The 26641-nt window shown below is 38.8% G+C and overlaps 1 protein-coding gene across 13 annotated transcripts in view; it reads left to right on the forward strand.

Moving 5' to 3' along the window:
- The window catches only part of ABCC9 (ATP binding cassette subfamily C member 9), a 150544-nt gene that overhangs the window by 93826 nt on the left and 30077 nt on the right, over positions 1-26641 (forward strand). For all 13 annotated transcript variants that reach the window (XR_004351753.1, XR_004351752.1, XM_032645442.1 and 10 more), the window contains 5 exons: positions 8386-8615; positions 9449-9597; positions 9812-9881; positions 12244-12401; positions 16370-16462. Coding sequence is in view for 11 of the 13 variants with exons in the window: in XM_032645442.1 (XP_032501333.1) it covers positions 8386-8615; positions 9449-9597; positions 9812-9881; positions 12244-12401; positions 16370-16462 (700 nt within the window). In the remaining 2 variants the exon portion in view is untranslated. The remainder of the gene's footprint in view (positions 1-8385; positions 8616-9448; positions 9598-9811; positions 9882-12243; positions 12402-16369; positions 16463-26641) is intronic.

A 26641-nucleotide genomic window follows, 5' to 3' on the forward strand; every position in this document is an offset into this window, starting at 1 on the left:
GTTCTATTTTTAGTTTTCTAAGCCCCTCCATACTGTTCTCCATAATGGTTGTATTAATTTACATTCCTACCAACAGTGCAAGAGGGTTCCCTTTTCTCCACACCCTCTCCAGCATTTATTGTTTGTAGATTTTTTGATGATGGCCATTCTGACTGGTGTGAGGTGATACCTCATTGTAGTTTTGATTTGCATTTCTCTAATGATTAGTGATGTTGAGCATCCTTTCATGTGTTTGTTGGCAATCTGTATATCTTCTTTGGAGAAATGTCTATTTAGGTCTTCTGCCCATTTTTGGGTTGAGTTGTTTGTTTTTTTGATATTGAGCTGAGTGAGCTGCTTGTATATTTTGGAGATTAATCCTTTGTCAGTTGCTTCATTTGCAAATACTTTCTCCCATTCTGAGGGTTGTCTTTTCATCTTGTTTATGGTTTCCTTTGCTGTGCAAAAGGTTTTAAGTTTCCTTAGGTCCCATTTGTTTATTTTTGATTTTATTTGCATTTCTCTAGGAGCTGGGTCAAAAAGGATCTTGCTGTTTTATGTCAAAGAGTGTTCTGCCTATGTTTTCCTCTAAGAGTTTTATAGTGTCTGGCCTTACATTTAGGTCTTTAATCCATTTTGAGTTTATTTTTGTGTATGGTGTTAGGGAGTGTTCTAATTTCATTCTTTCACATGTAGCTGTCCAGTTTTCCCAGCACAACTTATTGAAGAGGCTGTCTTTTCTCCATTGTATATTCTTGCCTCCTTTATCAAAGATAAGGTGACCATATGTGTGTGGGTTTATCTCTGGGCATTCTATCCTGTTCCACTGATCTATATTTCTGTTTTTTGGCAGTACCATACTGTCTTGATTACTGTAGCTTTGTAGTATAGTCTGAAGTCCAGGAGCATGATTCCTCCAGCTCCATTTTTCTTTCTCAAGATTGCTTTGGCTGCTCGGGGTCTTTTGTGTTTCCCTACAAGTTGTGAAGTTTTTTGTTCTAGTTCTCTGAAAAATTACATTGGTAGTTTGATAGAGATTGCATTGAATCTGTAGATTGCTTTAGGAAGTATAGTCATTTTCACAATGTTCATTCTTCCAATCGAAGAACATGGTATGTCTCTCTATCTGTTTGTATCATCTTTGGTTTCTTTCATCAGTGTCATTGTTTTCTGCATACAGGTCTTTTGTCTCCCTAGGTAGTTTATTCCTAGGTATTTTATTCTTTCTGTTGCAGTCATAAATGGGAGTGTTTCCTTAATTTCTCTTTCAGATTTTTCATCATTAGTGTATAGAAATGCAAGAGATTTCTGTGCATTAATTTTGTATCCTGCCACTTTACCAAATTCATTGATTAGCTCTAGTAGTTTTATGGTAGCATCTTTAGGATTCTGTATGTATAGTATCATGTCATCTGCAAACAATGACAATTTTACTTCTTTTCCAATTTGGATTCCTTTTATTTCTTTTTCTTCTCTGATTGCTGTAGCTAAAACTTCCAACACTATGTTGAATAATAGTGGTGAGAGTGGACAACCTTGTCTTCTTCCTGATCTTAGTGTAAATGGTTTCCGTTTTTCACCATTGAGAACGATGTTGGCTGTGGGTTTGTCATATATGGCCTTTATTATGTTGACGTAAGTTTCCTCGATGCGTACTTTCTGGAGAGCTTTTACCATAGTTGGGTGTTGAATTTTGTCGAAAGCTTTTTCTGCATCTATTGAGATTATCATATGGTTTTTATCCTTCAGTTTGTTAATATGGTGTATCACATTGATTGATTTGCGTATATTGAAGAATCCTTGCTTTCCTGGGATAAACCACACTTGATCATGGTGTATGATCCTTTTAATATGCTGTTGGATTCTGTTTGCTAGCATTTTGTTGAGGATTTTTGCATCTGTGTTCACCAGTGATATTGGTCTGTAGTTTTCTTTATTTTGATATCTTTGTCTGGTTTTGGTATCAGGGTGATGGTGACCAGGTAGAATGAGTTTGGGAGTGTTCCTCCTTCTGCTATATTTTGGGAGAGTTTGAGAAGGATAGGTGTTAGCTCTTCTCTAAATGTTTGATAGAATTCGCCTGTGAAGCCATCTGGTCCTGAGCTTTTGTTTCTTGGAAGATTTTTAATCATAGTTTCAATTTCAGTGCTTGTGATTTGTCTGTTTATATTTTCTATTTCTTCCTGGTTCAGTCTCAGAAGGTTGTGCTTTTCTAAGAATTTGTCCATTTCTTCCAGATTGTCCATTTTATTGGCATAGAGTTGCTTGTAGTAATCTCTCATGATTCTTTGTATTTCTGCAGTGTCAGTTGTTACTTCTCCTTTTTCATTTCTAATTCAGTTGATTTGAGTCTTCTCCCTTTTTTTCTTGATGAGTCTGGCTAGTGGTTTATCAAATTTGTTCATCTTCTCAAAGAACCTGCTTTTAGTTTTATTGATCTTTGCTATTGTTTCCTTCATTTCTTTTTCCTTTATTTCTGCTCTGATCTTTATGATTTCTTTCCTTCTGCTAACTTTGGGGATTTTTTGTTCTTCTTTCTCTGATTGCTTTATGTGTAAGGTTAGGTTGTTCATTTGAGATATTTCTTGTTTCTTGAGGTAGGATGGTATTGCTATAAACTTCCCGTTTAGAACTGCTTTTGCTGCATTCCAAATGTTTGGGGTCGTAGTGTTTTGATTTCCTCTTTGACTTCTTCAGTGATCTCTTGGTTATTTAGTAGTGTATTGTTTAGCCTCCATTTGTTTGTATTTTTTACAGTTTTTTTCCTGTAATTGATATCTAGTCTCATAGCACTGTGGTCAGAAAAGATACTTGATACAATTTCGATTTTCTTAAGTTTACCAAGGCTTGATTTGTGACCCAAGGTATGATCTATCCTGGATAATGTTCCATGAGCACTTGAGAAGAAAGTGTATTCTGTTGTTGTTGGATGGAATATCCTATAAATATGTTATGTCCATCTTGTTTAATATCATTTAAAGCTTGTGTTTCCTTATTTACTTTCATTTTGGTTGATCTGTCCATTGGTGAAAGTGGGGTGTTAAAGTCCCCTACTATCATTGTGTTACTGTCGATTTCCCCTTTTATGGCTATTAGCACTTGCCTTATGTATTGAGGTGCTCCTATCTTGGGTGCATAAATATTTACAATTGTTATATCTTCTTCTTGGATTGATCCCTTGATCATTATGTAGTGTCCTTCTTTGTCTCTTGTAATAGTCTTTATTTTAAAGTCTATTTTGTCTGATATGAGAATTGCTACTTCAGCCTTCTTTTGATTTCCATTTGCAGGGAATATCTTTTTCCATCCCCTCACTTTCAGTCTGTTGTGTCCCTAGGTCTGAAGTGGTTCTCTTGTAGGCAGCATATATATGGGTCTTGTTTTTGTATCCATTCAGCCAGTCTATGTCTTCTGGTTGGAGCATTTAATCCATTTACATTTAAGGTAGTTATCGATATGTATGTTCCTATTCACATTTTCTTAATTGTTTGGTGTTTGTTATTGTAGGTCTTTTCCTTCTCTCATGTTTCCTGCCTAGAGAAGTTCCTTTAGCATTTGTGGTAAAGCTGGTTTGATGGTGCTGAATTCTCTTAGCCTTTGCTTGTCTGTAAAGGTTTAAATTTTTCTGTCAAATATGAATGAGATCCTTTCTGGGTAGAGTAATCTTGGTTGTAGGTTTTTCCCTTTCATCACTTTAAATATGTCCTGCCACTCCCTTCTGGCTTTCAGAGTTTCTGCTGAATGATCAGCTGTTAACCTTATGGGGATTCCCTTGTATGTTATTTGTTGTTTTTCCCTTGCTGCTTTTTATATTTTTTCTTTGTGTTTAATTTTTGGTAGTTTGATTAATAGTTGTTGGCATGTTTCTCCTTAGATTTATCCTGTATGGGACTCTCTGCACTTCCTGGACTTGACTGACTATTTCCTTTCCCATGTTAGGGAAGTTTTCACCTATAATCTCTTCAAATATTTTCTCAGACGCTTTCTTTTTCTCTTCTTCTTTTGGGACCCCTATAATTCGAATGTTGGTACATTTAATGTTGTCCCAGAGGTCTCTGAGACTGTCCTCAATTCTTTTCATCCTTTTTTCTTTATTCTGCTCTGTGATAGTTATTTCCACTATTTTATCTTCCAGATCACTTATCAATTATTCTGCTATTGATCCCTTCTAGAGAATTTCTAATTTCATTTACTGTGTTGTTCATCATTGTTTGTTTGCTCTTTAGTTCTTCTAGGTCCTTGTTAAATATTTCTTGTATTTTCTTCATTCTTTTTCCAAGATTCTGGATCATCTTTACTGTCATTACTCTGAATTTTTTGGGGGGTAGAGTACCTATTTCCTCTTCGTTTGTTTGGTCTGGTGGGTTTTTACCTTGCTCCTTCATCTGCTGCATATTTCTGGCTTCCCATTTTGCTTAACTTACTGTGTTTAGGGTTAACACAGGCTGCAGGTTTGTAGTTCCTGTTGTTTTTGGTGTCTGCCCCCAGTGGGTAATGTTGGTTCAGTGGTTTGTGTAGGCTTCCCGGTGGAGGGGACTGGTGCCTGTCTTCTGGTCGGTGGGTCTGGATCTTGTCTTTCTGGTGGTCAGGTCCACGTCTGGTGGTGTGTTTTGGGGTGTCTGTGGACTTGTTATGATTTTAGGCAGCCTCTCTGCTAATGGGTGGGGTTGTGTTCCTGTCTTGCTTAGTTGTTTGGCATGGGATGTCCAGCACTGGAGCTTGCTGGCCATTGGGTGGAGCTGGGTCTCAGCATTGAGACAGAGACCTCTTAGAGAGCTCTCACTGATTGATATTACGTGGGGCCTAGAGGTCTCTGGTAGTCCAATGTTCTGATTTCGGCTCTCCTACCTCAGAGACTCAGGCCTGACATCAGGCCAGATCACAAAGACCCTGTCAACCACACAGCTCAGAAGAAAAGGGAGAAAAAAAGAAAGAAAAATATAAAACAATTAAAGTTTTAAAAAATTATTAAAATAAAAAAGTAATTTAAAAAAAGAAGACGGCAACCAAACCAATAAACAAATCCACCAATGATAATAAGCGCTAAAAACTATACTAAGATAAGCATAAAGATCAGTAACTAGTCAGTTGCAGACAGCAAACCCCAAGTCTACAGTTGCTGCAACATCCACCACCTCAATTTTGGGATGATTCGTTGTCTATTCAGGTGTTCCACAGATGCAGGTACATCAAGTTGATTGTGGAGATTTAATCCGCTGCTCCTGAGGCTGCTGGGAGAGATTTCCCTTTCTCTTCTTTGTTTGCACAGCTCCCAGGGTTCAGCTTTGGTTTTGGCCCCACCTCTGCATGTAGGTCACCCTCAGGCATCTGTTCCCCACCCAGACAGGACAGGGTTAAGCCGGTGGCTGATTAGGGAGCTCTGGCTCACTCAGGCCGGAGGGAGGGAAGGGTACAGTAGTTATAATTGGAATGCGGGGCCGAGCCAGCAGCGGCAGAGGCCAGCGTGACTTTGTAACAGCCTGAGGCGCACTGTGTGTTCTCCCAGGGAAGTTGTCCCTGGATCAAGGGACCCTGGCAGTGGCGGGCTGCACAGGCTTCCGGTGGGAGGGGTGTGTGGATAGTGACCTGTGCTTGCACACAGTATTCTTGGTGGCTGCAGCAGCAGCGTTAGCATTTCATGCCCACCTCTGGTGTCCGAGCTGATAGCCGTGGCTCACGCCTGTCTCTGGAGCTCATTTAGGCGGTGCTCTGAATCCCCTCTCCTTGTGCACCCCGAAACAATGGTCTCTTGACTCTTAGGCAGGTCCAGGCTTTTCCTAGGACTCCCTCCTGGCTAGCCGTGGCGTACTAGCCCCCTTCAGGCTGTGTTCATGCAGCCACCCCAGTCCTCTCCCTGGGATCTGACCTCCACAGCCAGAGCCTCAGCTCCCAGCCCCCACCCGCCCTGGTGGGTGAGCAGACCAGCCTCTCGGGCTGGTGAGTGCCGGTCGGCACCGATCCTCTGTGTGGGAATCTCTCCGCTTTGCCCTCCGCACCCCTGTTGCTGCGCTCTCCTCCGTGGCTCCGAAGCTTCTACTCCCCACATCCTGTCTCCGCCAGTGAAAGGGTTCCTAGTATGTGGAAACCTTTCCTCCTTCTCAGTTCCCTCCCAGAGGTGCAGGTCCCGTCCCTATTCTCTTGTCTCTGTTTTTTCTTTTGCCCTACCCAGGTACGTGGGGATTTTCTTGCCTTTCGGGAAGTCTGAGGTCTTCTGCCAGCGTTCAGTGGGTGTTCTGCAGGAGCTGTTCCACATGTAGATGTATTTCTGATGTATTTGTGAGGAGGAAGGTGATCTCCATGTCTTACTCCTCCGCCATCTTGAAGGTCTCCCCTAAGAAAGTTTTAGAAGAATGTTTGGGGACTTCTCTGGCGGTCAGGTGGTTAGGACTCAGCGCTTTCACTGCCATGGCCCTGGAATTCAATCCCTGGTCAGGGAGCTAAGATCCAGCAAGCCACATGCCATGGCCACAAAAGCAAAAGCAAAAACAAACAAACAAACAAAAAGAATGTCTGGTGCTGTAAACAGACAGCCTCTAGAATTGCATTTACTCTCTCCAGTATTTCAGTAGTGAATATAGCATTTGAGAGGCTGACTCTGCCCTGGGCTTGCTGTGTTAATCCATTTCGTCAGGTATAAAATAAGATAATAATACTTTTCTTACAGAGTAGAAGGAAATAATTTATATCAAAGAGTCCAGTATGGTGCATATTACCTAGTAGATTGCTCCTCCTGGTGCTGTCAGTATGTCTGTTCAAGCCACCAGGAAGGGAAAAAAGAAAGTAGCTGCCCATATTTTTTTCTACTGCTAAACATTGGCCAGTTCATCATCTGGACAGATTAGGTTCTGGGGAAGTGAAGAAATGCTGTCTTAACTGGGCAGCTATAGGCAAGCTGAAATTTCAGTTAATATGGAAACAGAGAATAGATATTGAGGAAACACAGTCTGCAAGTGTCTACCCCTTTAATCATGCAAATTTTGAATCCTGTTCTCACACATTGGACCCATCCTTACCAAAGGGTAGACTATCTGAGACCTGTTCATTTTTTGTATCCAGCTTAAATATTAGGATCCTTGGTGATGCTCAGTCTTCCCATCATATCCACACTTAGATCTCTGTTGTCTGATAACCTATAAACCAAATTATCTATCGTTCCTACCCACAGCCTGCTCACTATACGGTAGTGGAGTACATACAGGATGACTGCAGTGAAAACTGCCTTTGGGAAAAGAAAGAATGGGAAATCCACAACAGTCACTAGACCATACGAATGATCAAATTTTGCTGCTCAGGAAATACCAAAATTCCCTGTCCTTGTAATGGAGTATGTTCTTAAGATAACCATCTAGAAGTTTCCAGGTGGCTTAAAGAGCTGAGAGGACATCCCTGCACATTGTCCTCTGTCCCCTGGCTTTGCCTTCTGGAAGGTTTCTTTTTGCCCATGCTCCTCCATGACCACATTTAAAACTAGCCATAGAGATAATGGATTATTCCCTCTTGAGCTATGCACAAATTTCAGAGACTGTCTCCTCCTGGTGCAGTTTTACAAATTCAGAAATGCAGAGTTCAAAAAATTATAAATATTTGCAGGCCTGTCATGTAGTGTTCTTGGCAACACCGTTCCTTCAATAACTTAGTGAACTTCTAGTCTATATTTCTAGTTAGTTTGATGTGTAATAAATCAGCAAATTAACTCATCCAGACATAGATTTTATGTTTATTTTTTCATTCACTCATTCTTTCATTTATTTATTCATTTTCACATATTTTTTAACTTATTTTTTATTGAGGTGACATTGGTTTATAACATTATGTAAGTTTCATGTGTACAACATTATATTTCTACTTCTGTAGACCCTACAGCATGCTCACCACCAAAACAGTTGATCCCCTTTACCCATTCCATCCCCCTCCCCCGCCCCTTTCTCTTCTGGTAACCACTACTCTGTTCTCTGTATCCATGTGTGTTTTTGTGTGGTTTGAGTTGTTCATTTATTTTGGTTTTTTTGGTTCTTTTTAAAATTATACATATGAGTGAAATTGTACAGTATTTGTCTTTATCTGTCTGACTTGTTTCACTTAGCATAATACCCTCATCAAGATCCATCCGTGTCGTCACATATGGCAACATTTCATCTTTTTCATGGCTGAGAATTATTGCATTGTATATATACACCACATCTTCTTTATCCATTCATCTGTTGATAGGCACTCATCTACTTTTTTTTTTTTTTTAACTCATCTACTTTTTAAATGAAGTTTTTCCCTGCTAAAAGCATTTTCAATTTCTAAGACTAATATTTGTATTTCTATAAATTTGATGGAGGTTTGTGTGTAGAGGGTGGATAATACAAATTCTATCTTCCCATTGCCTGTCAGAAGATTTAAAAAGTGTTTTGTATGCAGAGGAAGAGGAGGAGGAAGATGAGGATGATAACATGTCCACTGTAATGAGGCTGAGGACTAAAATGCCATGGAAGACCTGTTGGCGGTACCTCACCTCTGGAGGATTCTTCTTGCTCTTCCTGATGATTTTCTCTAAGCTTTTGAAGCATTCCGTCATTGTAGCTATAGACTACTGGCTGGCCACATGGACCTCAGAGTACAGTATAAACAATACTGGAAAAGCTGATCAGGTACAGTGAAATGTTGCGATTAACAGTGATAGCCTTTTATCTAGTTAGATACAAATACTCTATACGTCACAGGAATTTTGTGGTGTTTTTTTGTTTTGTTTTTAACTTATTTTATTGAAGTGTAGTTGATTTACAATGTGTTCATTTCTGCTGTACAGCAAAGTGATTCCGTTGTATATATATATATGTATATTCTTTTTCATTTTCTTTTCCATTATGGTTTATCACAGGATAATAAATATAGTTCCCTGTGCTATACAGTAAGACCTTGTTGTTTATCTATTCTCTATATAATAGTTTGCATCTGCTAATCCCCAAATCCCAATCCATACCTACCCCACCCTCCTCCTCCTTGGCAACCACAGGTCTGTTGTCTATGTCTGTCACAGGACTTTTGTAATGATTCAATAAGTTAATTACAGCAGGACCTGAAATATATCATAAGAAGCATTTAAAGATAATGCTTGGATTTGGATTCAAGGGAGTTATACACATGATATATGTGTTTATGCATAATATACACACTGGGCTTCTGTTGTTGTTCTGATGGTATTTGATTTTAACCAGTGAATTAGCTGGTCATTCTGAGATTAGGGATAGCAAGAATGAGCTTTGTGATGTAAAACGTCACGAATATTTCAAACCAGAAAACAGACTCTAAGCCTTCATCTGCCCTTAGGCAAACCTTAAAGGAAGGTGAAGGAGTCTCCAAGAACTACACTCCTTCCACTGTCTAAATTGATGCAAGATAATGAAGTTGATATTGCCAGACTTTGATGTTGGGTGTCAGTTGATAATTTCTTATGTGCTTTCTTGTGTTGGCTGCTTTTTAGACCTACTATGTGGCTGGATTTAGCATACTCTGTGGAGCAGGTATTTTCCTCTGCCTTGTTACATCTCTCACTGTGGAATGGATGGGTGTCACAGCTGCCAAAAATCTTCACCACAATCTCCTCAATAAGATCATTCTTGGACCAATAAGGTAAAAAAAGTAGTTATTTACTTTACTCCCACACAGAAAATCATAAAAGCATGCATTTTTCAATGGAAGTGAAATGTGAAATTTTAAAGAACTTATTCAGTCTTTCAACAGATCAGTAGGGATCTTCTCATGTTTATGACCCCAGAATGACTGTTAGCAGTGTTTAGGTTCCAGATAATTTAGTATTATACATTCCAATCTGTTCATTCCCTAGATTCTTTGATACCACACCACTGGGACTGATTCTCAATCGCTTTTCAGCTGATACAAATATCATTGATCAGGTGAGTGCCCGAGTTACTTCCAAGTTCAAAAATAAATTTCTCAGTGTAAGCTAAATAACATTTTAAGATAAATCATGATTCCTGTTAACAACAGAGGATTTCTAAAACTTCAATGAAAGCCTGTTTGCATTCATATCGATATTACATATATGCATAAATGATTTCTGGAATAAAATCTTAAAGGAAAACCTTAATTCAAAGAAATTTATGCATGTGGAAGAGGATACTTAGAGAATCAGCATGAAATAAAGAGAAATAGCAAAGAATGAACATTAAAATTTTTTATGTAAAAAGAAGTGATTTTGATCAGTGTTGTATCTCCATTCGCGATGGAGGTGTTGTAAAGTTCTTAAAGCTTAGTATTAACACAGAGTGTCTCCCAGAAGTAAAGAATGGAATACCAAGCTGTCTTAGATGTCCTTTACTTTTGTTAGATTGGCTCTTGAATGAGAGAAACTTTAGACGGTGTGATATCTTAAGGAATATTTCGAGGTTGCCCAGTTTAGCCTTAGGTCCTTCGGCTCTAGAAGTTTGTCCTGAAGTTAAAGACCTCAAACTCCGAAATTGGATCACCTCATGAACTGACTCCTTAGGGTGACTGAGCAAAGACTTGGCAAATCCAGCCCTTTCCTTTTCTGATTTTCTAGAGTGGCCTTAAGAACACCTAAATTACCATCAATTTAGTAAAAGAAGGGTGCATGCAGCTGACTAAAATGTATGCTGAAAAATTTTGATGTTTTCACAATATTGGTGTCAGGTCATGCTACACCTAAAACACTTCCTAAGAAACACATATTGGAAAAGAGACAGAACACTCCTTATTTGGAAGATGATGTTATTGCTACCTAGAGAGTCCAAAACAGTCAATACAATAAAGAACCAACTAGAAAGTTAAGCAGAATATCTACATAACACATATGATATAAAAGTCAGTAACTTTCTCTACACCAATTAAAAATTATGTGAAAAATAAATTTCACTTATAATAACGACAAAAACTATGAAAAGAAAAATAAACATAATATGAAGAAAAGTGATCCAACAATCTGAAAATCATAAAAATCATATATATATATATATAAAATTTCCCTATCAGATACCTAAAAAATACTATAAAATCAAAACACTCTGATGGTCACAGAAAACAAGCAGATCAAAAGAACAAAGTGGAAAACTCAAAGACACCAGTATATCTTGAATCAGTAAGAAAAAGAATATTTTTTCAGTAAAGGGTGTTGGGACAATTAACTACCTATAAAATACAAAGCAAATTCCCATGTAATAAAGAGGGCCATCTAAAAACACAAAACTATAAAATAAAATGTAAGAGAGTAGTTTTAGAATTTTGGGTGGGAAAGGTCTTTATAAGTAAGACACAAAACTCAGAAAAAATAAGAGAAAAGGCCAACAGAAATGACTCTAAAATTTTAAACTTCTATTGAGCCAAAAGCATCAGAGACGTACTTAAAATGTAGTAGATTCATTGGGAGAAGAACTGGCGACCTATGTAAAGAAAGAGGATAAACATCCATGATACATAAAGGGCATCTAAAAATCGATAAGGAAGATAAACAATCCAATGAAAAATGTGCAAAGAATATGAGCAAGCAATTAAATTAATAGAGGAATAGCTAAATACGTTTTTTAATGCTATGCAGCTGTTAAAAAGAAATAGATTTATATATAGTGGCATGGGAAGGTTTACAATCCATCTTGTTCAGTGCAAATGGACAAATAAGGTTTAGAGTATAGTGCTATTTGTATAAAATCCCACAAGATAAATAGGTAGATAGGTAAATAACTGACCAAAGATAAGTAGATAGGTTGATGGATAAACAATGGGAAGTGAGTGAAGTTGAAGGAGAGATGAATTGCTTATAATGAAAATGTTTGTATACTACTTTTGGAACTAATTATATAACTATGTTAATATAAAATTCATGATTTGAGGGCTTCCCTGGTGGCACAGTGGTTAGGAATCCGCCTGCCAATGCAGGGGACACAGGTTTGAGCCCTGGTCCGGGTGGATCCCACATGCCGCAGAGCAACTAGGCCCGTGTGCCAAACTGCTGAGCCTGCGCCCTAGAGCCCGTGAGCCACAGCTACTGAGCCCGCGTGCCTGGAGCCTGTGCTCCGCAGCAAGAGAAGCCACTGCAAGCCCGCGCACCGCAACAAAGAGTGGCCCCCGCTCGCCGCAACAAGAGAGGGCCCGAGTGCGGCAGCGAAGACCCAATGCAGCCAAAAATAAATAAATAAAATAAATAAATTTATAAAAAATAAAAATAAATTAATGATTTGTTGCCTTATAACCAATGTTTTATTTTAGCTAAAACATTTTCCTTTCAAACCACCTTTTTAACAGCATATCCCTCCAACTTTGGAATCTCTAACTCGCTCAACACTGCTCTGCGTGTCTGCCATTGGCATGATTTCTTATGCTACCCCTGTGTTCCTGGTTGCACTTGTGCCTCTTGGGGTCGCCTTTTATTTTATCCAGAAATACTTCCGAGTGGCGTCTAAGTAAGTAAAATAATACACTATTCATCTTCAAAAGCCCATGTATTTGATTGTGATCCAGATTGGCTGTAACATTTTTCAAGATAAGGTATGGAATTTGGAAATGAAATCTAATTTAACTAGATGAAACCTATCCTGATACTATGTTTCATTTGAAGAGATATTTTGTTTCTGTAATTGGTTATCTAAGCCTTACATAGTTCTGGAATTATATTAACAAGTGGATTGAGCCCAATTTTTCATTCCATGGTCCTTTTTCTGAACATGGCATTGACAGAAAACTTATGAAATCAAATATAGTCCCAAAGGATAAGTGATTTAATATTGTTATATTCCACAAGTGGGGAGGAAAAAAAGTAAAATATTTTCAAATGAGTAAAATGCACTCCATAAAAGATTAGTAGAAGTAAAAAGAGGTTAAAGAGATAAATCAGAGTGATAACTATAAAAGTGGAGAATCTTGAATGTCTGGTAGGAGTGCTGTAACTTTAAGAGGTTGGAAATTTTTAGATTGGATCATTTAACACGCCCTTGAATATCCAGCCAAATAAATAAAAGATAGCCATGGATTGTAAATTCTTCTGTTAATATAAGATTTGTCATTTGCTGAGATGTTAAAAAATTAAGTGAAATATAGTACCAGTTGTTTTGAAATTTCCAATTTAACTTTGAAGTCCATGCTTTAAATAATACAGTACATTTTATATTATCGCAGTAATCACTTTATTTCAGCAAACACTTATCAAGCATTGTGTGTTGTAAATAACTGTGTAAGCCATGTGGCAGAGGAAGAGATCAACATGGCAAGGAACGATTCTCAAGAAACTTACAGTCTCTTGGGAAGATAAAAAATAAATAAGGTAACCCTTATATGTGGATCAAGTACTGGAATAGGAAGGCAGGTATTGAGTTTATTCAGTAAAATGAAAAGATTTAATAGGACTTGAGTGCAGGGAAAATGAAAAAAATCAGGTAACAAGAAAAGGCAAGATTATTGTTGGGAACCTCTGGATATATCTGCAACATTTCTTAATTTAAAAATATATATATAGTTGTTTCTCCCTCAGGGCTATGAATTAGGATCCTTCAAATGTTATGTTAAATCAAATGCTATGTTAAATCTAGGGATGCGTTTTCATCCCTAGCTTCTTCCCTTTGCTTGTAGCAAGTTCAGACCAAAAGGAAGAGGCTAGCCATCAAATTCGCTCTTTCATTTCTTCTGGTATTATTGTTTCGTTTTGTTTTCTGGTATTATTGTTGATGCTGCTTGCTGGAGGGGCAGAAAAGTTCAGATACTTCATTTCTGCTGGCTGTTTCCAAATCTCACTTTGCTTTCTCACCACTGATATTCAACCGTCATGGTTTACTTCAATCTCATACTCATTTGGGCCTGTTTTCACTCCTGGGCAATAAAAATTGAGTGCCAAAGCCAGGCACATATTCTTAGTTCATTACAAATTTGAATTGTGAATTCTGTTCATTATAAGTAAGAATAATCCGTTAACATTGATAGTTAAAATATGCAGGGGATGAATTATTTTTAAAGGAACACTGATAATGGATTATAAGCCATTCTTATTTGAAATTCTCTGAAAGTTCGCAAATAGGACCACATGATACTAAATCTCACAGACAAAAAGACCCTTCTAGATATTGAGGTTCTGCAGGACTCACCCATGCTGGAAAGCTCAGGCAGTTTAACAAACTTTTTTTTTTTTTCTTTTTTTTCGGTACGCGGGCCTCTCACTGTTGTGGCCTCTCCTGTTGCGGAGCACAGGCTCCGGACGCGCAGGCCCAGCGGCCATGGCTCACAGACCCAGCTGCTCTGCGGCATGTGGGATCTTCCCGGACCGGGGCATGAACCCGTGTCCCCTGCCTCAGCAGGCCAGGCGGACTCTCAACCACTGCGCCACCAGGGAAGCCCTAACAGACTATTTTGTAAACACCAAAGGGAATGAAGGTGGGGCACTAGCTACAGGACATGCCATGAAATTTTGAATATCTAAAATCAAAGACCTCATGTGTGGTTAGCTCTGTAAGTAAGCATTTCCTGTTTACAAGAATACATGATCAAGCTGTACCCTCACCTTTTTGGTTCCATAAAATACAGTCCTATAAGCAGAGTTTCCTCCTTCCTCATTTTTTCCCTTTCATGACAAACCTCAATGTAGTGACCACCTGTTACTTGTGTCAAATTTACAAATAGCCACTTTTCTGTTTAAAAATAGCAGACTCTTTACATTCCTTCATATTCATCCTCCTCCCCCCCTCTCTCTTTCCCTCCCCTCATTGCAGTTTCTGAAGTGAGTAAATCCATTTTAGAAACTTAAAAAAAAAAAGACTTTGCGTTTGGTTGTGGGATGACCCAGGCAACCCAGAATGGCCTAAGATTATGTAACTAACAGTTGAAGATTACGTTAACAGTGTACTCAGTTCCCTTGACTCTGGAAGGTGAATGTTAGCACTGCTACTCTCATTCCCTCGACCCCAAAGACCCCGAGAAAGACAGAAAAAAGGCTGAAAAGAAAAAAACAGGCATGTTTTGAAATGTGTGATATAAATCTTAGCCTATTTTCTAGAAACGCTAGCTTATGTGATTTAAAAAGTTATCATGAGTGTGCATCTTTATGGAAAGCGTCCTACTCAGACATTTGTCCACCAGACATTCATTGAGTGCTTTATATACCTGTAAATATATATTTACACTCGGAGGACCAGTGAATACAAGTTCCATTTAGGCAGGGATTCAGTTTCATTGTGGCAGAAGCCAAACTCGTTACCTGTTTCTTCAGATATCTTTATTCTCTGTCCCCCATCCTGGTAAATAGTACTGTCATTTTCCAAGGCTGCTGAGTAACTACCAAGTCATATTTGACTCTCCTCTCATATTTCATTTTAGTTTATTTTTTAATTGAAGGATAGTTAATTTACAATGTTGTATTAGTTTCAGGTGTACAGCAAAGTGATTCAGTTATACACACACACATATATTTATATTCTTTTTCAGATTATTTTCCATTATAGGTTATTACCAGATATTAAGTATAGTTCCCTGTGCTATACAGTAGGTTCTTGTTGTTTACCTACTTTATATATGGTAGTGTGTATATGTTAATCCCAAACTCCTAATTTATGTCTCCCCCCATCCCCTTTGGAAACCGTAAGTTTGTTTTCTATATCTGTGTGGCCCTCCTCTCTTGTTCACTCTGCTACGAGTTGACTGTAGCAGTTTAGAAAGCTACTTCTAGTAGGCTATCTCACAATCTCCCCTTATTTTAAATTTCACCCACACCACAATAATTAAGAACTTTTAAAAAAATTTCTTACATAGACTATCTTTACTCACTGATTCTCTTCCATCCTTTACACTGTCTCCCAAGTTATGTTGCTTTAACCCAGCTCTGATCATTTTATTTCTAGTCCTCAGTGTTTTTTCCCAGACCATCCAGGATCTTCTACAGTCTAGCCCTGCCCATTGTTTTTCCAGCCTTTTCCCACTACAACACAAAGGATTCTGGCACCAGCCAGATTGAACTTGCCAGTTATTTAGTCTTCTGTGCTTGCTCTTGTTTGTTCCCTCAGCTGGAATGCATTTCTTCTTGTCTGTTTGGTTGAAGCCCTCCGCATGCTTACGATTTGGCCTAAATCTCCACCTGCTCAAAGAAAATATTCCCCATCTCCTACATATAAATTAATTGCTCATTCCTCTGTGTCCCCATAACAGTTTACTTTAGCTGTGATACAAAGCTGATATCTTTGTACAACACATAATATTCAGCCTGGACCCGTATTTATTATACATACTTATCTTTCCCTTCCTCTTTAGATTGTAAGCTGTTGAAGTTCTTGTTAATTGAGTGCTAGAGGAAAATAGTTGCGATGACAAATAATAACCTTAATTTAGAATGAATGCAGTAGTCTTCGAGTCTGAAGAAGTGTGAGGTTTATTTTTGCACTTGTCTCTGTCCTAGGGATCTCCAGGAACTTGATGATACTACCCAGCTCCCTCTGCTTTGCCACTTCTCAGAAACTGCTGAAGGCCTCACCACTATTCGGGCATTTAGGTGAGTAAACATGTTTTCCTTTTGTTGTTTAGGCAGTTACATCATCAACAAGTATTTACCTACATATAACTGATCATTGCTCCCATTTTTGAATGCCCACTGTGTGCGTGGCCATGTTCTAAACTAGTAGTAAGAAAAATGTGGCAGTAAATGATCACAGAGTTTAATCTTTTGAAATTTTAATAAGAATAAAGAAAGAATTAAGCATCATGTTTGAAGGATACTAGCTGTGGGATTTAGACCAGGCTTTTAAATTCCCTAGCCTCATCTCTGAAATGGGGAAATCAGTTTCGCTTCTTAGGCTTGTTGGACTAATTGATATAATGCATGTAAGGTACTAACCACAGTGGTTAGCAGAAAAACACCCAACATAGAAGTTAAAATAAATGTATTAATAATAATAATAAAAGAATTATTACACCAAAGTTATTTTAGGATTTAATCAGTTTTCTTGAATGTTGGTAAATAGAGTAATATCCCAAGCTTTTCACCAAGAGTGTCTGCTTAATACACAAAGAATTACCTGACCCTGTTTTCCCTGTTCAGGTAAAATCAGAAAAGAAGGTGGCATCATTGAATGTTTCATTTACTCTAGAAAATCAACATCTTGAAGTATTATATATTTCTGCAGTGCTAAATGCAAACATGTATTGATTTCTGTTTTTAAATTAATTAAATTTTTTATACAGCAAGTTATTAGTTATCCATTTTATACATATTAGTGTATGTATGTCAACCCCAATCTCCCAGTTCATCCCACCACCACCCCCCACCCTGCTTTCCCCCCTTGGTGTCCATACATTTGTTCTCTACATCTGTGTCTCTATTTCTGCCTTGCAAACCAGTTCATCTGTATCATTTTTCTAGATTCCACATATATGCGTTAATATACGATGTTTGTTTTTCTCTTTCTGACTTACTTCACTCTGTATGACGGTCTCTAGATCCATCCACGTATCTACAAATGACCCAATTTCATTCTTTTTTATGTCTGAGTAGTATTCTATTGTATATATGTACCTCATCTCCTTTATCCATTCGTCTTTCGGTGGGCATTTAGGTTACTTCCATGACCTGGCCATTGTAAAAAGTGCTGCAGTGAACATTGGGGTGCGTGTGTCTTTTTGAATTATGGTTTTCTCTGGGTATATGCCCAGTAGTGGGATTGCTGGGTCGTATGGTAGTTCTATTTTTAGTTTTTTAAGGAAGCTCCATACTGTTCTCCATAGTGGCTGTATCAATTTACATTCCCACCAACAGTGCAAGAGGGTTCCCTTTTCTCCACACCCTCTCCAGCATTTGTTGTTTGTAGATTCCCTGATGATGCCCATTCTAACCGGTGTGAGAGGATACCTCATTGTAGTTTTGATTTGCATTTCTCTAATGATAAGTGATGTTGAGCATCTTTTCATGTGCCTCTTGGCCATCTGTATGTCTTCTTTAGAGAAATGTCTATATAGGTCTTCTGCCCATTTTTTGATTGGGTTGTTTGTTTTTTTAATATTGAGCTACATGAGTTGTTTATATATTTGCAGATTAATCCTTTGTCCATTGATTCATTCGCAAATATTTTCTCCTATTCTGAGGATTGTCTTTTTGTCTTGTTTATGGTTTCCTTTCCTGTGCAAAAGCTTTTAAGTTCCATTAGGTCCCATTTGTTTATTTTTGTTTTTTATTTCCATTACCCTAAGAGATGGGTCAAAAAAGATATTACTGTGATTTATGTCAGAGTGTTCTTCCTATGTTTTCCTCTAACGATTTTATAGTGTCTGGTCTTACATTTAGGTCCATAATCCATTTTGAGTTTATTTTTGTGTATAGTGTTAGGAAGAGTTCTAATTTCATTCTTCTACATGTAGCTGTCCAGTTTTCTCAGCACCACTTATTGAAGAGACTGTCTTTTCTCCATTGTATATCCTTGCTTCCTTCATCATAGATTAGTTGACCATAGGTGCATGGGTTTATCTCTGGGTTTTCTATCCTGTTCCATTGATCCATATTTCTGTTTTTGTGCCAGCACCATATTGTCTTGATTACTGTAGCTTTGTAGTATAGTCTGAAATCAGGCAGTCTGATTCCTCCAGCTCCATTTTTTTCCCTCAAGATAGCTTTGGCTCTTTAGGGTCTTTTGTGCCTCCATACAAATTTTAAGATTTTTTGTTCTAGTTCTGTGAAAAATGCCATTGGTAATTTGATAGGAATTGCATTGAATCTGTAGATTGCTTTGGGTAGTATAGTCATTTTCATCAAGAACATGGTGTATCTCTCCATCTGTTTGTGTCATCTTTGATTTCTTTCATCAGTGTCTTATAGTTTTCTGAGTACAGGTCTTTTACCTCCTTGGGTAGGTTTATTCCTAGGTATTTTATTCTTTTTATTGCAATGGCGAATGGGAATGCTTCCTTAATTTCTCTTTCTGATGTTTCGTTGATGGTGTATAAGAATGAAAGAGATTTCTGTGCATTAATATTGTGTCCTGCAACTTTACCAATTTCATTGATTAGCTCTAGTAGTTTTATGGTAGCATCTTTAGGATTCTGTATGTATAGTATCATGTCATCTGCAAACAATGACAGCTTTACTTCTTCTTTTCCAATTTGGATTCCTTTTATTTCTTTTTCTTCTCTGATTGCCGTGGCTAGGACTTCCAAAACTATGTTGAATAATAGTGGCAAGAGTGGACATCTTTGTCTTATTCCTGATCTTAGAGGAAATGCTTTCAGTTTTTCACCATTGAGGATGATGTTTGCTGTGCATTTGTGGTATATGGCCTTTATTATGTTGAGATAGTTTCCCTCTATGCCCACTTTCTGGAGAGTTTTTGTCATAAATGGGTGTTGAATTTTGTCGAAAGCTTTTTCTGCATCTATTGAAATGATCATATAGTTTTTCTTCTTCAGTTGTTAATATGGTGTATCACATTGACTGATTTGCATATATTGAAGAAACCTTGCATCCCTGGGATAGATCTCACTTGATCATGGTGTATGATCCTTTTAATGTGTTGTTGGATTCTGTTTGCTAGTATTTTGTTGAGGATTTTTGCATCTATATTCATCAGTGATATTGGTCTATAATTTTGTTTTTTTGTAGTATCTTTGTCTGGTTTTGGAATCTGGGTGATGGTGGCCTCATAGAAAGAGTTTGGGAGTGTTCATTCCTCTGCAATTTTTGGGAAGAGTTTGAGAAGGATGGGTGTTAGCTCTTCTCTAAATGTTTGATAGAATTCACCTGTGAAGCCATCTGGTCCTGGACTTGTTTGTTGGAAGATTTTTAATCACAGTTTCAATTTCATTTCATTACTTGTGATCGGTCTGTTCATATCTTCTATTTCTTCCTGGTTCAGTCTTGGAAGGTTATACCTTTCTAAGAATTTGTCCATTTCTTCCAGATTGTTCATTTTATTGGCATAGATAGAGTTACTTGTAGTAGTCTCTTATGCTTTGTATTTCTGCAGTGTCCATTGTAACTTCTCCTTTTTCTTTTGTAATTTTTTTTTTTTTTTTTTTTTTTTTTTGTGGTACGTGGGCTTCTCACTGTTGTGGTCTCTCCCATTGCGGAGCACAGGCTCCGGACACACAAGCTCAGTGGCCATGGCTCCCGGGCCTAGCTGCTCCGTGGCATGTGGGATCTTCCCAGGCTGCGGCACGAACCCGTGTCCCCTGCATCGGCAGGTGGACTCTCAACCGCTGCGCCACCAGCGAAGCCCTTTTGTAATTTTTTTGATTTGAGTCCTCTCACTGTTTTTCTTGATTAGTCTGGCTAAAGGTTTATCAATTTTGTTTACCTTCTCAAAGAACCAGCTTTTTGTTTTATTGATCTTTGTTATTGTTTCCTTCATTTGTTTTTCATTTGTTTCTGGTCTCATCTTTATGATTTCTTTCCTTCTGATAAATTTGGGTTTTGTTTGTTCTTCTTTCTTTAATTCCTTTAGGTGTAAGCTTAGATTGTTTATTTGAGATTTTTCTTATTTCCTAAGGTAGGATTGTATTGCTATAAACTTCCCGCTTAGAACTGCTTTTGTTGCATCGCATAGGTTTTGGATCATTGTGTTTTCATTGTCATTTGTCTCTAGGTGTTTTTTGATTTTCTCTTTGATTTCTTCAGTGATCTCTTGGTCATTTAGTAGCACATTGTTTAGCCTCCATGTGTTTGTGTTTTTTACAGTTTTTTCCCCTGTAATTTATTTCTAATCTCATAGCGTTGTGGTTGGAAAAGATGCTTGATATGTTTTCAATTTTCTTAAATTTACCAAGGCTTAATTTGTGATCTACCCTGGAGTATGTTCCATGTGCACTTGAGAAGGAAGTGTAGTGTAATCTGCTGTTTTCGGATGGAATGTCCTGTAAATATCAGTTAAATCTATCTGGTCTGTTGTGTCATTTAAAGTTTGTGTTTCCTGATTAGTTTTCTGTCTGGATGATCTGTCCATTGGTGTAAATGAGGTGTTAAAGTCCCCCACTATTATTGTGTTACTCTCAATTTCCTCTTTTATAGCTGTTAGCATTTACCTTATGTATTGAGGTGCTCCTCTGTTAGGTGCATATATATTTACAATTGTTATATCTTCTTCTTGGCTTGATCCCTTGATCATTATGTAGTGTCCTTTCTTGTCTCTTGTAACATTCTTTATTTTAAAGTTAATTTTATCTGATATGATTATTGCTATTCCAGCTTTCTTTTGATTTCCATTTGCATGGAATATCTTTTTCCATCCCCTCACTTTCAGTCTGTATGTGTCCCTAGGTCTAAAGTGGGTCTCTTGTAGACAGCATATAGATGGGTCTTGTTTTTGTATCCATTCAGCGAGCCTGTGTCTTTTGGTTGGAGCATTTAATCCATTCACATTTAAGGTAATTATCGATATGTATGCTCCTAGTACCATTTCCTTAATCGTTTTGTGTTTGTTTTTGTAGGTCCTTTTCTTCTCTTGTGTTTCCCACTTAGAGAATTTCCTTTAGCATTTGTGGTAGAGCTGGTTTGGTGGTGCTGAATTCTCTTAGCTTTTGCTTGTCTGTAAAGCTTTCGATTTCTCTGTTGAATCTGAATGAGATCCTTGCCAGAAAGAGTAATCTCGGTTGTAGGTTCTTCCCTTTCATCACTTTAAATATATCGTGCCACTCCCTTCTGGCTTGTAGAGTTTCTGCTGAGAAATCAGCTGTTAACCTTATGGGAGTTCCCTTGTATGTTATTTGTCATTTTTCCTTTGTTGCTTTTAATAATTTTTCTTTGTCTTTAATTTTTGTCAGTTTGATTACTGTGTGTCTCAGCGTGTTTCCCCTTGAGTTTATCCTGCCTGGGACTCTCTGTGCTTCCTGAGCTTGAGTGGCTATTTCCTTTCCCATGTTATGGGAGTTTTTGACTATAATCTCTTCAAATATTTTCTTGGGTCCTTTCTCTCTCTCTTCTCCTTCTGGGACCTGTATAATGCAAATGTTGGTGCATTTAATGTTGTCCCAGAGGTCTCTTAGGCTCTCTTCATTTCTTTTCATTGTTTGTTCCACAGCAGTGAATTCCACCATTCTGTCTTCCGGGTCACTTATCCGTTCTTCTGCCTCAGTTATTCTGCTATTGATTCCTTCTAGTGTATTTTTCATTTCAGTTATTGTATTGTTCATCTCTGTTTGTTTCTTCTTTAATTCTTCTAGGTGTTTGTTCTTTAATTCTTCTAGGTGTTTGTTAAACATTTCTTGCATCTTCTCGATCTTTGCCTCCATTCTTTTCCGAGGTCCTGGATCACCTTCACTGTCATTATGCTGAATTCTTTTTCTGGAAGGTTGCCTATCTCCACTTCATTTAGTTGTTTCTCTGGGTTTTTATCTTGTTCCTTCATCTGGTACATAGTCCTCTGCCTTCTCATTTTGTCTATCTTTCTGTGAATGTGGTTTTCATTCCACAGGCTGCAGGATTGTAGTTCTTCTTGCTTCTACTGTCTGCCCTCTGGTGGATGAGACTATCTGAGAGGCTTGTGCAAGCTTCCTGATGGAAGGGACTGGTGGTGGGTAGAGCTGGGTGTTGCTCTGGTGGGCAGAGCTCAGTAAAACTTTAATCTGCTTGTCTGTTGATGGGTGGGGCTGAGTTTCCACCCCTGTTCATTGTTTGGCCTGAGGCAACCCAGCAATGGAGGCTACAGGCTCTTTGGTGGGACTAATGGCAGACTCCGGGAGGGCTCATTCCAAGGAGTACTTCCCAGAGCTTCTGCTGCTGGTGTCCTTGTCCACATGGTGAGCCACAGCCTCCCCCGCATCTGCAGGAGACCCTCCAACACTAACTGGTAGGTCTGGTTCAGTCTTCTATGGGATCATCGCTCCTTCCTCTGGGTTCTGATGCACACCCTACTTTGTGTGTGCCCTCCAAGATTGGAGTCGCTGTTTCCCCCAGTCCTGTCAAAGTCCTGCAATCAAATCCTGCTAGCCTTCAAAGTCTGATTCTCTGGGAATTCTTCCTCCCGCTGGACCCCCAAGTTGGGAGGCCTGATGTGGGTCTAGAACCTTCACTCCAGTGGGTGGACTTCTGTGGTATAAGTGTTCTCCAGTTTGTGAGTCACCCACCCAGCAGTTACGGCACTTGATTTTATTGTGATTGCACCCCTCCTAGTGTCTCATTGCAGCTTCTCCTTTGTCTTTGGATATGAGGTATCTCTTTCAGTGAGTTCCAGTGTCTTCCTGTCGATGGTTGTTGAGCAGTTAGTGGTGATCTGTATTGATTTCAATTAGAGATTTTTCTAACCTAAGAAATATTTGTATTACACATATGTATATATATATACATATAACTGAGTCAAAAAGTAGAATATAAAGATACAGCCACCATCTACAAGATGCATCACAGAATTTCTACATAAATCTACCTAGGTTTCATTGTGAAGCATTTATACTTTCCACAGTGGTGTGTTTTCCCATCAGAGTGTGCAGTGCCTCTTATTGGAGATGGTAAAACCATTTATTGACTTTGAATGTAGGTATTAAGAGAAGATTTATGTTCTAATAGTAGCCAGCAATGCCCAGTGGTACTCATAAGTACACCATATTAAAAATTACATTTTTCACCAAACAAGTCCTTTCAAGTTAATTTATTTGAGTTTTGAACACATGCTAGCTGCTACTCTTGCTGTGGATATAGAAAGACTCCAAAGACATGGCCTTTTGTTTCTAACCGAGATAAATACCACAGAGAAAATGGATGGGATAACATGGCAGGTGGGGGATAATCAGTGACTGGATTCAGGCAAGCTGGTAGGTGGAAGAGTTGATGGGTTCAACTGAAAACAGCCTCTATTTTCTTGGTGAAGAACAAGGTCAGGTCATTTTCCGAGAGTGCTGAGGACTGGAATCACATAAAGCATTTTGAAGGAAATGATGATTTAGCATGAAAGAGAAACTTGATCAAAAGTCAACGTTTAGGGCTTCCCTGGTGGCGCAGTGGTTGAGAGTCCGCCTGCCGATGCAGGGGACACGGGTTCGTGCCCCGGCCCGGGAAGATCCCACATGCCGTGGAGCGGCTGGGCCCGTGAGCCATGGCCGCTGAGCCTGCGCGTCCGGAGCCTGTGCTCCGCAACGGGAGAGGCCCGCGTACCGCAAAAAAAAAAAAAAAAAAAAAAAAAAGTCAACGTTTAGTTTTTTCACTTACCTTCTTCACCAGACACATGAGCAGAATTTGGCTTGACTATTTCTAATTTTACATCAGGAAAATTCTAGAGAGCTGTAAGAAAGACAAACTGTTACATGACATCTAAGACGTGAATGATGATTGGAAGACACGAAAGACAACCTAACTTTTATGTAGCAGTACATGCATCAGAGTCATCCAGATTTAGATCTTCCACGGTTCATTTTTAAAGTAAACGTAACGTACCACCAACATCAGCGCTTTTAAACGAAAGGAAGTTTTACAATGTGGGGATAGTTTTGCTACCATGAAAAAAATTCTAGAATCTTCACATTTGGTAACCTGTGGTTAAGAATCAAACACATTCTCTTCCATCTATTTCTTCCTTTCTTTCAGGCTAGTCAGAGTCCCCAGAGTCCTCAACGCTTTGGAAAGTTCATATTTACTGATTAGGCTGCTTTCCTCCCCTGCGTTCAGGGTTCGCGGTGTGCTCACAGGCAGTCGTGAACTCCCTCAAGTAGTTTACCACCAAAGGATCACAGTTAAATTAGACTGAGATTTCAGTGACCTTTCCTGCTTTTTTTTTTGTGGTCTGACAGAATAAAGGTCTAAGAATGTTCAAAAGATGAGCTGGATGTGGATGAAAATATACAGACTGAGTGTGTCAAAGTTTCCATTAGGAAAACAGAAGGGTTCTTGCCAAATAGAAACACACAGAAAGAATGTTCGCTGCATTTCCACCCCTCCCCTTTCACTGCTGCTTCAGATTGTTGCCAGCTCCATTTACAAACTCTTTAAGAGTATATCTGCAACAATATCCCCAAACTAAAGGAAGAGTAAGGAGAGCCCCAGACAAAGCACTTTGTCACAGTGAAGTGTTTGATGTTCATCTCAAGTGGAGTCCGCAGGCTTTGGTCCAAACGCCCCCCCACCCCCACCCCCAATCTCTCCATCACCACAGCCCTCTAGGGAGAAGGCCCTGTCTCCTCCAGCCCCTGAACATGTTGAGTTTTCTCACTTCTGTTCCTTTGCTCATGTTGTTTCTGATACCTCCAGTGCTTTGTCCCCCTTGTTCACCTGAAAAATTCAGCCCATTTCTTAAAACCTCACTCAGACCATCTTCCTAGTCCTTTGTGAAACTTACTTAATCCATCTTTCCCCACCCTCCACCCCATTCCCTACCATTCTGATCCTCTGATCAGTCCAAATCATCGCCTTCCTTTATGTTCACGTAGCATTTTGCGCATAGGGCCGTTATGATTGGCTTCTGTGTTGTGCCTTCCTTACTTGTTCATACCATGCTTCCTTCCTTCACTAAACAATGGGATCCTCTAGGGCAGAGGTCGTGTCTTATTCGGACATATATATTCTAATGTCTCACCTAGTGCTCGTGCTTGATGAATGTTTCTGACATTCTAACATGCAAATACAGAATTGGCTATATCTGTTTACAGTTGAAATCCACTATCTCCGTAAATCCTGTAACCCTATGAGTCATCCTACCTTAATTATTCACTCTGTCCATCTCTAAAAGGGTCATCACCAGGGTAGTCCTCTTTCTCCGTCTGCTTAGTCCCGCCCCAGTGCGTTGCTATTCAGCACAGGTCCTCCTGTGCATGGCATTTGGGTCAAGGCTACATAACTCAAAGTGAGGTCATTATTTGGCTCTGGTGGCTGTATCCTTTGATTAGTGTAGCTCAGATGTTGCTGTCTGACTCAATTATCTGATTTTTCTGGTTTGGCATATTGGAATGATCAGATTGATTGGATAAACATCAAGTATCTGCTTTATATTGGCCTGTATGGACGGCTTCACGGGCCAAGTGAACACCCCACCCTGGACTTCTTCATTTTTGACATAGTGATTGCTTATTATAAACTTTTGAAAATTGATTTGAAGATCTGGGGGGACTTGGAGCAGTCTCTTATCAAATAGGAATTACCACCAGGCTGTCAGATGAAATTTGGCTGCTTCTTGCAAACATAATACATAGACAGGAGGTCTGTGTAAGATAAGCCATGGCCACAGAAAATTGAACAAACCTTTGGCATTTCCTCCAGCCTTCAAACTAGTTATTTTGGTTCTCTGATCCAGCTTTCCATTGTTTCTGTTACCGAGGGAAAATAATTGAAAAATAAAAAGAGGCTATTTTTGCGATGTAGAAAAGATTTATCACCATGTAACATGAGTTTCTTAGGGAAGTAGCTCACACGTTCGAATGGATGAGGTTTTTATTAGAAGTTTCCTTTATAACACAGGTTACACAGAATTTGATCTGATTATGTTAATTCCCTAGAATGAACTTAATTTGGCCAAGAATCAGTATCTAAACTGTATGTGTCATAGACCCTTGTAAGCACCACACACCAAGAGTTTCTTTCATGTAATGACCATTCTTACAAATAGTTTGAAACTTTGGGATTATATGATATCTTGCTTAACAAGGACATCTGTCATTTGCAAGGACCCCCATCCTCCACTTCTTGCCACTTCATTTTCCTTCTTTGAGTCCCAGAAACACTGAGCAAAAAGAAAAAATTTTAAGTATATATTTGCCTGTTACAAATGCA

The sequence above is a fragment of the Phocoena sinus genome, chromosome 10 (assembly GCF_008692025.1).
Source record: "Phocoena sinus isolate mPhoSin1 chromosome 10, mPhoSin1.pri, whole genome shotgun sequence".
Taxonomy (NCBI): Eukaryota; Metazoa; Chordata; class Mammalia; order Artiodactyla; family Phocoenidae; genus Phocoena; species Phocoena sinus.